Here is a 12,317-nt window from a genome sequence, read left to right as displayed (position 1 = left end):
AGCATTTTGTGACTCCTACTTGTGTTTATACCCACAGCTCAGTGCCTCTGTGCTTCTTTAGAGGAGTGTGATTGAGTTAGGTGCATCGCAGCTCATGCTGCGGGTATGAAGGGGGGTGGAGGGAAGAAGGGAGTGAGTCCACAGGGAGCAACAAACAGCCCTATCCTAAAGGGACAGAAATCATGGAAGGGTTTTATAGGTACAATTAAAAAGACCTGAAACAGATGTTACGTTTCACTAATAAAGGAAATAATTACTTCACACCAGTAATTAAGACCTGTGTAGGAACATGAGTGAGGAGGAGGAGGAGGAGGAGGGGGAAGGGAGTGAAGAGATAAAATGGAGATCGTTGAGGGGATTTTTGTTGATGGATGCGTTCAGGCTCTGTGTGGTCGTGTGCAAGGAGCTGCTGAGGATCAGTTTATGGAAGAGTCCATTAAATCTAAGAGGCGTTTAAGCAAAGGAAATGCTGCATGGGCATAATGTTGGATCCCATGAGGGACGCACTGTGTCGGAAAGAAGCACAATTAACTGTGGATTACCTCATGATTATCTACATGAAAATTTAATTAGCCTCCTTTCTGTGGCAGCGGAGAGCAGCTTCTGACTATATTTATCACCTGTGGTTGTGTTTCTCCCTGCTGAGCCCACATCACCCGAGGAAAATGCACAGTCAAAGTGATTTTTTTAGGGACAACAGCCAAGTTTGATTTATGTAATGTACAGCACAGATGGAGCAAGAGAAGCTCTTAAAGAGAAGAGTAGATGTTTTCACATAGCACAGAAATTTTCAAGTAAACACTACAGAAGAAATTGCTCCATCGAGGAAGGCTTGACAAGATCTGGTCACAGTGGCTTTGTCTGTAGAGAAAAGTCTTGGCTGAAGCTCTGACAGTTCTGGGTGGCTTCAGGCAACATTTTAGCAGCTGAGGGTGCTCTAACAGAAACACCTCCAGAGAGATATACTGCACATTTTTGAGCACTTCAGGTGATGAAAGTAATCAGTGGTTGGTGTCGGAAGGATACTGTGTGAGGTTCCTGTGAGGACAATGCAGAGGAATTTTCTAGTATGGAAAAATGCTCTTGAAATGACGAGCACACCAGTTCCATGTGGCAGAGAGAGATGGAGATAATCAGCCCGGTTTTGTCTGTATGCTCATTTAGGCTCATTTAATAATTGACTATTTAATAATGACAAACCTATTAATTGATTTGTTAAATTCGCTGGTTTCTGACTCTAATGGAGCGTTGTCAGATAGATTTGAGTGTCATCTACATAATTGTCATGTACAATGTCAAGGACGTGGGTTGAATGTGTGGAACAGTTCTCCCCTCAGTTCACATTAGCAGCCCCTCCAGGTTATTTGTACACTGCAGCAAATTAGCCCTGTTCCCTGTTAGGGAAGCTGGTGAGCGATCATATCATTTTAAACACAATATCACAAACACCAAAATACTGGCTCTCTGCAGCCGATGTACTGTAATATAAATTCACAGAACTGTTCCTATGTGGTCTGTGGAAAGTCGGACCTGGTTCCTGTTCTGGTTTATCTTACAAATGTGCAGCTCTTTAAAAAGTAACATAAGAGTTTTTTGCTGATTGTGTTACAGAAAATATCAGTGAACGTGTCTTTTTAGGGAGCAACATGAGCTCAGAGCTCACATTTAATCTGCGTAACCACAACAAAACCTCTGGATCGTATCTGATATTATGGCTTGTAAACAGCTGTAGAGAACTGTAAATAGATTTAATGAGCTCCAACAATTAAACCAAATCTACCAGTATTTGGTCTTTATGTTAAAAGAAGAACAGAACAGCAGTCATGCAGTTTAACTGTAATAGTTTCTGCATCATTTCTGAGATAAAACTAAGTGAACAACCAATAAATTGTCTTTATTGTGGCATGTTAGCTGACACGTGATATCAAATATACTTTGCTTTAGTTTCCTCTACAGTGTAAGCTCAGTTCTGCATTGTACGAGTAGTGAGTGAGGATTTATCTGTGCTTGGTATTCACTTCCTGATCAAGAGGTGATTGGTTGGAGAGAGTTTTTAGTTTTTTATGTAAATGATAGCTAATCGATTCATTTCTAATTGTACAGATAAAGACGTGTTCACTGTACTCACCTCTCAGTTGTCATTTTCTTCTTGCGTAAATATTGTCATAAACCACAAACAAAAGGTTTTGGCTGCACAAATTAAATCTGTTTAAGGAGAAGATTCAGCTGATTTCAGAATTCCTGAATTTTCAGAGGGTACATGAACTGAAGACTCTGTCACTTAAAACACACACTGACACTGCCTGTAGTGAATTCTGGTGGACTTGGTGCCGATGATGAAAATGTGGACAGAAATTTTGAGTTAACCCTAAAAACAAGAAAATAAAACTCAGAATATTAAAGGTTCATTTTACTTCGGCCTCGTTTCTGAAGATGTTTGCACTTCCTACCCACATCCTTTTAAAATTCAAATGGATTGTGGACATTGGAGTTGACTGTGACTAAAACCGTACTCCTTAACTATATTAAGGCTGTTGTTATTAAATCATGTAGTGATGTTTCTGTGAATTACAGTAAAACAAACCTGATGATAACAATGAACTCAAATGAGTAAAATTCATTTACACTGTTACTAAAGTCTGTCATTAGTCCAAAGCAGCAGCATTTCAGACAGCAAATTCATCAAAACCATCTTTCTACCTTGTTGGCTTCAGATATGTCATTATATGAATGTAAAAAGTTTTTGGGTTTGACTTGTGGAAACAGAGCTGAGCATTGTCTTCTGACGTTAACGTCTTGCGTGTATGTGTGGATGCACACAAACACAAGCGATGAGACCCCAGCATGCTTCCTGCTGTCCAGCTGTCCACCTTATTGCAGTTCACTGCACGCTCTCTGCTCCCTCTGTGCACGTCCTGAAGGAGCTGCCCTGCAGACGCTCCCCTCATAATACAAACAGATATCACCCTAAACACAAAAAACAATGAGCCTTGAGTCTGTTTGCTGGTGTCAGTCAGTTTGGCGCTTGTGCGTGTTATGTGTTTTTGTGTGGTTGCATGTTTCCATTTGTGCGTTCAGTGAGCTAGAACAGGGAGCATTAGGAGGTGTCTTTTGTTGCTCCTGGGGGGCTACTGTGCTCAGTCCTAATAGGAGTCTTGTGCCTGCCGTTGTCCCAGGGGAGGGCTTCTGAATGAGGGGGTCTAACTTCACACACACTCCCCCCTCTCCATCCCCAGCTTGAGCCTGACCTCCCCCACCACCCCCTCCCATCCCTTGGGACTGGCCGGGAGACAAAGAGGGAGTGGGGCTGGGGTGGGATGGGATGTTTGAGGGGGTGCACTGTGGCCCCTGTCTTATTAGAAGGGTCGTGAACGTGTCACGATGATTAATATGCCGAGGTGCGTGGGGATACCCTGGAGTCACATTTATTCAACACGAAGGCTCCCAAACACACACTCACCACAAAATGGCACATTTGCATTTCCCATTAAGAAAAGAAAATATAGATATATATGCAAATGAAATGCCTATCTAGGTTTATACCATTATGCATTGCCTATTTGGACATTAACAATAGATGACCATTTCTCTCCCTATGCCATTTTGGCTGCTTTTTCTTAAATTTTGTTTTTTTGTTGTTCTGATTGGCAGATGGATACACACATGACATATGCACACAAGTGCTTTGTAAGAGTTTTGATTAAAAAAGTCAAATTTAAAGAATTTTCTTTAAAGATGAGGTTGAAACAAGTGTGAACATTAATTCTAAAGCTGAAAACATCTATGAGAACGTATGGTTCGTTTATAAAATTATATCAAGCTATCGGCTAAAAGCAAATTTATCATCCAGTTTAGAACATGAACCCAATTTTGGCATAAGGATATGAAATGGCTGATCTGCTAAAAATAGAAGCTTTATCCTGTTGTCATGATTGAGTGCAAAGATGAATTGCAGTAAAAACTGTGATGTTGTGTTTTATTACTAGAATTGGGAAGTGGGAGAAGCAACATCAGACCGTCTGTAAACTGTCACTTTTATATGCCCTTTTTCTTAATTTAGACATAAATAAGCTAAATATCCTTTTGTTTAATAGAAATTCTATCATTTTCACCATGTAATACAATATTCAGGCCCCCTCACTGGTAACATGTGTTATCTATTCATTGTATAACTTCACCTTAACTTCCCCTCTCCATCTGTTTTCAACAGTTTAACTGGCTCAGCTCTGCTGTTCCCCTCTGTAACGTTGTGAGTATGGTTATTAAAAGCATTTAAATGTAAAATGGCCTACGGTCGTATTAAAACGGACAGATGGCATGGTGAATAAACCCTTATACTCGCTCTTTCCCCTTACATGCATATATAGGAGGCTGTGGGCTAACTATGCTACACAGGTACCAAGGGAGTCCACCAGATGTTTGATAGGCTCACCTGCAGGCCTGCTGCATGTTGGCAGTAAAATTCATGTGCCGCATATGCTGCAATTATACCACAGGGAATTAAGCTGCTGTAGTAATGAAGTAGACTGGAAACATAAGTAGGAAAATCAAACAAGCCTGTTTCCTGTGGAAAACGCAACCTCTATGCATACTTCACTAGGTTTCCACTTGTTTTTTACTTTTTAGTTAAATAAGAGGAGTGGTCTTACCTTATGGGGACTAGTTTCTATCTCAGTTTGGATGAGGAGAGACGTGTTATTGCTCTAGGAGACGTCGCTGAACACAAAATAAGAATTTCTCTCCTGTTTGCAGTGTTCAAACTGTTGTTTTATTAAGATTATAAAAATGATGCAGATGCAATAAAATGATGAGCCTTTTGACAGTAACGTGCTCTGGCACCAGGAGCAAAGTTAGTTTGGTTAGAAAGTTTAAATGTTCATTTGTTTCATAGTCTTTACAGACTAGCCTGGCTTATTTTGCACAGTTGGAGCCCTCTGCCAAGAAACGCTTGTATTTATGCTGCAGGCATTCATTCTCCACTGTTTGCGTCTTACTTGTGCACTTACAGGCTCTATAAAGGCACAAATTGATCTAACCTATAAATGCAGTCATTGTTTTGCGTGACGTAGCTCATATGTTGTGCATGTGTGTTTAACAACTGCGGTCCTAACTGGATCACGGTGCCATGCTTCTCAGGTTACTCCTTCTCAAGAGAGGCCTCTGCTCAGGAAAGTGAGCCATTTCACCAATACAGTTTCACTGGATTGTTTCTTTTTTTCCCCAAGGACTCAACAAAAGCAATGAAAACATTGTGCGAAGGAAGAGCTGGCGTGTGTGTCTGTCCCCATCAAAACAACACAAAGTAGTAAACTCCAAGCAAACTGCAGAATCATTCATTCCCAGTTTTGTGCTGATGAGCAAACACAACGCCACCCACATTAATTGCTGTGACCTCAGCAACCCACTAAAAGGAACATTGACATATTGTTTGTCCAGCGTGAGACACTGTATAATTTACACTCACTAATGACTGTCCCTGGAAAAATACAGGCTGAAGGACCACGTCTGTCCCTGGCTTGGCCCTTATTCAATGTTCGTCCTGCACTCATCTAATGGATAGTCCATCTGTACCTCAGTCAATTCATATCCCTCAATGCATGCACATAATTCAATTAAAACACTTGTTTAGTGTAAAAAAAACAGCCCTGTCCAGTGTTCCCTACTGGTCAACTGAGGTTTGATAAACAATTCACTATTGTCTGGAGAATCTTCACCCGAATGAAAACAAAATCAAACTGTGGGTCATTCATTGCTGTTGTGTCTTTGAGATTTCAAATGACTCTTTGGTGAAAAGGTGTGTTGTGAAGAAAGACATATGACTATTGCCATAGGGTCGACCTTGACCTTCAAACTCAATCTGGCTATTAGGGGTGCCCCTCCCCAGCACCCCTGACATGTAAAGAGGCTGACAGTTTTGACCCCTGATCCCATTTCTTAACTGCGCTGAGGTGCCAAATAACCTTTTGACCCAGGAAGCATTTGCAGGTTGCCTGAGTACCCTCAGATTTAACGATGATTGACAGGTCCATACAGTTCTTTAATTTGTTTTTTTCTTGATGCAGAAACAACAACACTCCTGTGTTTATTTTTTAAAGTCTGCAGTTGTAATAAGTCAAATGTGCTCAAAGAAAACAGTCAGATTAAATATTCTATTGTAGTCTGTTGGCACATTGTTATGCCAGATAGACGCAGAATAAATTTCCCTTAATAAATGAACGCTTTACATGGAAATGAATGTATGAATGCAATGGATGAATGTCATTATATCAGATGGAGGTCTATGTAAATGAACCATGTGCAGATTTGACATGTGGCACAAATCACAGAAACACCAGAGCCGAGGATCATGACAGGAATAAATCTACCGATTTGAGAAGATGCCTAGTGTTCTTTCACATAACCCTTAATCCACACCCCAGATAGATTTGCTATTAATGAGAGCCTCAAAAAAAAAAAAAAAACTTTATATGTTTTAATTTTGCTACTTGCAGTGTCGGTACAGGCCATTTCATTACAATTGACCCAGGGGAATCTAAGGTTACCATCTGGCCACTGGCCACCATTATTTATCCTTGTTTTAATATGCAAATGTATCTGTTTTTCCAACCATGATGAAATCACAAATGTAACTGGACTGAATGGACCAAAAACAGGACCATGTGCACACATGGTAATCAACAGCTTTCATGCAGATATGGCAAAAATGAGCAGCCAGGCATTGAGCTGCAGTCAGCCAAAAAAGTAGTGCTTAGAGTTATTTTAGCTGTGCTGTTTTATAATTTTTTTTTTTTTTTTTAAAACATACTGATTATGTTCTCTTGGTTTGAATTTCTTTAAATTTCACGGATTCACATAAAAATGTGCCAATATGTTATAACATTTTTTAGTGCCGAGCAGCAAATAAACAGAGATAAATTTTGTATTTCAGGAAATACAATTTTCTGTTTGCTGTTTATTTGTCTGAAAGCTGTACAAAGGTCTGAGGTAATAATAGTAAGAAAACTGAGAAATGTTGTTGATTTTAAGAGCTTCTTTTATCTTTAAAACACTCACTTGGCTCTATTACTAAGGATCCTGATCAGCTGTGTGGTCCAGTATGATTGTAGTTAGTCACAATTTCTAAAATATGTGTCCTGCTTTGTTCCTTGAGTTCATTGAAGCTGTCTCTGCATCATTTATTTAAAACATCTAAACCATCCATCCCTCCTGGCCTTGTTGTAATTTAGAGATTAGATGGATCATTGAAAGGTTTTTCATTTTCATTAGAAGACTTTGCATTGCTGTTTCCAGTACTCACCGCTCAGTTGGTCTTTGCTGATACAAACCATCTAGTGCACAGGAGGTGATGTGTTCAGTGTTTGGTGCAGATGTTGCTGCAGAAGCTGTCACCAGGACTAAACCAATAGAGAGAAGACCTGCAGAATGACAGATTTCATTAACAGAAACTAGCAGTAATGTTTAGTATCAAAGATATTACCAAAATACAGATTTCAGTTATATGAAGAAAATTCAATTTGACACACGAAATGCATATTGTGTCATGCTTTATAAGGGCTTAAATTAAATTTACTTTAGGATTATATGTTTTTATTTGACATCTGTAAACAGAGTGATGACGTTGTTCACAGTCAGTAGCCTAACACCTACAATAGGCTACCAGGATGATCACAGTGATTGATTAAAGTGTAATGTCAAGTGTTAAATAATAATCTTGCTGATACAAGAATACTTTGGCATCTACAGCACATATATAAATGTAACTGTCCTCTTTCCCTCAGCGGAGCCTCTGGTGCAGGTGAATGGGAAGCCAAGCTGCTGCTTCTTCAAATTCAGCCCCAAACTGATGTTCACCAAGGTGCTGAAGGCCCAGCTGTGGGTGTACCTGCGACCGCTACAACAGACCTCCACCGTCTACCTGCAGATCCTCAGACTGAAGCCAGTCACGGAGCAGGGCAGCCGCCACATCCGCATTCGCTCCCTGAAAATAGAGCTCAACTCCAGAGTTGGACACTGGCAAAGTATTGACTTTAAGCATGTGTTGCAGAACTGGTTCAAACAGCCCCACACCAACTGGGGAATCGACATCAACGCCTTTGATGAGAGTGGCAATGACCTGGCAGTTACCTCCTTGAGACCTGGGGAGGAGGGGCTGGTAAGGACCCTTAGACCTGTCCCTGGGGAAGGGGCCACTCACTTGCATTACAGCTCACATTCATTCAGATTTCAATTCATATATGAATCAAAGGAGGGACACCAGAATCAACTCAATTAGAAAATATACGTAGCTATCTAAAGGATCAGGACCACATTGTAAGACAACATCTGCTGGGGCTTAGTACATTAGCACAGTGAACATCATGTCTATTATTATTGCATGAGATCAGTTCTCATTTCATTGTTAATGTTGTTATAATTGCTCCTGCACAGTAAATAGGTGTCGAGTGTTTGCTTCCCGATTCTTATGTTGCAGTGAAATCAGAAAAAACCAAGATAACAGGGAAACACCTTTAAAAAGGACTATTATATGACGGGATAAGCATCAAATATCTGACGTATATGAAGATGACATTTAGTAGATGAGGCTTGAGCCCCATGAAAAGGACCATGTAGTAAATGAAAAACGCAGCAATTACTGAGGTTGTTGAACATTAGTAAGTTTGAGTGTGAACCAAGCTGCCATTGAGAGCCATGAAAGCCAGAGCTGCTAAAGGATGACCCTGAACAGCCGCAGTTCTGTATAGGCACAAATGTATTCAAACACCTGCTGCTGAGAAAGTGTTTTTGTAAAGCTGCATTCATAATAACAGCCTAACATCACACTTAGTGATTCATTCTTATTATAATCATGAATAATGACTCTCATGTCACAGGTTCATCCTAAACCAAATGTTAGACACCAATGGAAAATCTCCATGTGCAGAAAGCAGCGCTGTGAAACCTAAAAGCTTAAAACAACAGTATGCTGGGGCTTAAACTCTGTTATCAGCATTTTTAAAATGTAGCTGTTATATATCACCAGACTTGTCTTGGCCTACATATTTGCTCACATTTTTTAATGATGAAACACTGGGTTCATGACTGACGTAATGAATGGTAGTGCACGGGTGAGTCCAAACCTCAACCTGAAGGTAAAACCAGCCGTGAACCATAAATCTAGTTAGAAATCCCAGATTTACTGCGACTGACAGTTGCCTTCAGCATCTATGTTGAATTATGTAGGCCAGTCATCCCAGTTAAGTAACACTAAATATTTACCAACTGGCCATTTGGGTCAGATCTTCACAACACAAATCAGAGATCAGCTCTGGTGTCTTGGCCAGTAAATCACTGCCCTCTGACCACACAGCAGTGTGCAATATTATTCTTCAACGAAAAAAAAAGGAAAAGATCAAAAACACAGGCAAGTGTACAAAAATAAAACAAAACCCAACAAGCAGAGAAAGAGTCACACTCTGCTTCTCCCTGATCCTCTGGGTCTTTTTTCTACAACAAAAGCCCTAAAGGCCAAGCTGACATGGTCTCACCCCACGGCCTTTCAGCTTATTTCCTCTTTTTGAATGCGTCACAGAAAATGTGCTCAAGCCCAGCTGGAATCACTGTGGGGAGAGGAAGGCTTTGTAAAACAAACATGATGGAGTAAAATATTTGATCCACTTGATTTGCCTAAAGGTCAAGGTTATGGTAGCCTGCAGATGACCTAGTGGGTCATTGATCAAACCAAGCACAGGGAGTCAGTTGTCAGTGTTAGAAAAGCCTGGTTTCTATCAATGCTTTTTGAATCTGTGCTCAAATGGCACATTGTGTTGCCGTTTTAGAAATGACAACTTCATTCATATGTTTTTGGTAAATGTCAGATGAATTGATCTTTTCCGTTGTTAGTTTGGCTCCTTCTTGGAAAACCTGTATCAATCCATAACTGAGAGAGTATTAAAACAAACATCTTTTTTATATATGCAGGAATTAATACGGTTGTATAGTAATAAGTTATTTAAATCCCCTTATAAAAGAAAGTACTGAAAACTACTGACCACATCACATCATTGGCTTGTTATAGCAGACATGCACTAACAGCACTAACAGTGGCTCAGTTGTTTTATGTGTTGCAGTAAGACATGACAAGTGTGATAATCAGCCAGGATGTACGATAAACCTTAATTATCATTTTATTATTTACATCTGTGTCTTTCCCAACTGTGATCTGTCAGGAAAAGGCCTCTCTGAGCTGCTGTTGAACCAGATTACAGTTGATCACCTGTTTACTTTATTTTGTAAATGAACCGTTTTTGAATTAAGGTCACAGCTGAATTATTCCTGTGTGAGCTGAGTTCAAAGTTCACTTTAAGTTAAGATATAACTGTGTTAGACTTTTAGTGTGAGTTGACCTAGTGGGGAATGTTTTATTATCAGAAGAAGCTGGATGACAGACCTGAAAGGGGTGAAGTTTAACAGTGGGTTTTAAACTTGGTTCTTCTGGTTTGAAAAAGGTTTTTAAGATGCTGCTACCTGCTTTGTTTGATGAAACATAGCAACAAAATGTAAAAGGTCTTAACCCTCTGGACAAATATTAGCATCAAGACCATCCATCCATCCATCTATGCCAGGGTCACATATTTGTTCAGCTCCTAATAAGACAGCACAGGAAACTGTAGAAGGAAAACTGTGTTGATGATAATTGAATGACTAATTGCTTTTGTGTATTTAATTTTACAATGACTTACATAATAGTCTAATAGTTCATTCACTATGGTGGCAACATTGCAAAGTTTAAAAAGGACAATACAACAAGACTAAAAAGCAGGCAGCAATATCATAAGCTTCCTAACACTAAAAACAGAACTGAAACAGTTTTGGTGTTACGGGGAATTATGTACTATAGTTCAGTTTTGGACTGACAGTGCCACAAAACCAGTAGCGATGCTGCAGAGAAGGAGCAGATGGATAGATAGACTTCTGTTGAAGAAATAGGTATAAAACAAAACTACGTGTCAAAGCCCAAATTGTGTGTTTACACTTGCTTTAGTACAGCTCAAACAAAGCACAGCACAAAAAGACAGTCTTCTTAACTAATGCTGGAATTGTTCACATAAATATAGAGACAGGTTTGCAAACATGTGTGTTATGGGTAACTGTAGGTTAAATGTCAAATAATTGTACTTTCCTTAACTACTAGTTCCCTCATGCTGGTGCTGTTGTTCTCTTATAACCACCTCTTTCTGTCTGTCTGTCCCCTTCCCCCTGATTCCAGCAGCCGTTCCTGGAAGTGAAGGTTCTTGAGACGACCAAACGTTCTCGGAGAAACCTTGGGCTGGATTGTGACGAGCACTCCACCGAGTCTCGTTGTTGTCGCTACCCACTGACTGTGGACTTCGAGGCATTCGGCTGGGACTGGATCATTGCCCCAAAACGTTACAAAGCCAACTACTGCTCTGGCCAGTGCGAGTACATGTTCATGCAGAAATACCCACACACCCACCTGGTGCAGCACGCTAACCCCCGAGGCTCCGCAGGGCCCTGCTGTACCCCGACCAAGATGTCCCCCATTAACATGCTGTATTTCAATGACAAGCAGCAGATCATCCACGGCAAGATCCCAGGGATGGTGGTGGATAGATGTGGCTGCTCTTAGGCTTCAGGGGAAGATGCACACTTGTGTAATGCCACCATTGAATCAAACCACCCAAAACCCTTATGGAGTTCTCCCCTGGCACCAGAACCCACTCCTCGGCACCAGATTTCACTTTTGCTCGGCCACACAAACCCACTGGGTTTCCATTTTTCCAGTAATTAAATTGATTCTAACTGTAAAAAAAAAAAAGTTATAAATGAGATATGAATCAAAAAAGGACTGCGTGATGGAAATACAGTACATTATGAATGATTTAAAGAGGTTGTATTTGTGGAGCAGCTTCAGAAAATGGTAAATGAGACAAAACTATGTCATAGAGTATGTTTTAGTTTTGTGAGTTATTTTGAGATTTTTTTTTTTTTTTTTTTTTATTGGCATCTTTGTGAAATGTCCAGGTTAATTGACACGACAGGAGACATGAGCATTTACAGTATTTTTAAAGACGTTTAAATTCTACGGTGAGTTTGGAAATACTTAATTTCACAGATACACTTACTTACGGGTGAGATTTGATCCACCAAAATTTTTGCAATGGGGCATGATCAGAATCGTGCTGTCTCAAAACAAACCATGCTAACGTGAGGAGGGTTTGCCATTAGAAATACTTTTAATATAAATCCAAAATCTTGTTTACAGAAATGTGCTCGCGAGATGTAAAGTGTGGAGGAGATCCAAAACCAAACCTATACCC

At 40.1% G+C, this 12,317-nt stretch overlaps 1 protein-coding gene across 1 annotated transcript in view; it reads left to right on the top strand.

The window, feature by feature from the left end:
* Window positions 1-11,680, top strand: part of gdf11 (growth differentiation factor 11) — a 22,158-nt gene extending 10,478 nt beyond the window's left edge. The window contains exons 5-6 of the mRNA XM_033325210.1: window positions 7,779-8,152; window positions 11,246-11,680. Of these exons, the coding sequence (XP_033181101.1) occupies window positions 7,779-8,152; window positions 11,246-11,626 (755 nt within the window). The 3' untranslated portion in view covers window positions 11,627-11,680. The remainder of the gene's footprint in view (window positions 1-7,778; window positions 8,153-11,245) is intronic.
* The last annotated feature ends 637 nt before the right edge of the window (window positions 11,681-12,317 follow it).

Source organism: Mastacembelus armatus, chromosome 5 (genome assembly GCF_900324485.2).
Source record: "Mastacembelus armatus chromosome 5, fMasArm1.2, whole genome shotgun sequence".
Taxonomy (NCBI): domain Eukaryota; kingdom Metazoa; phylum Chordata; class Actinopteri; order Synbranchiformes; family Mastacembelidae; genus Mastacembelus; species Mastacembelus armatus.
This window is presented reverse-complemented; position numbering and strand designations above follow the sequence as displayed.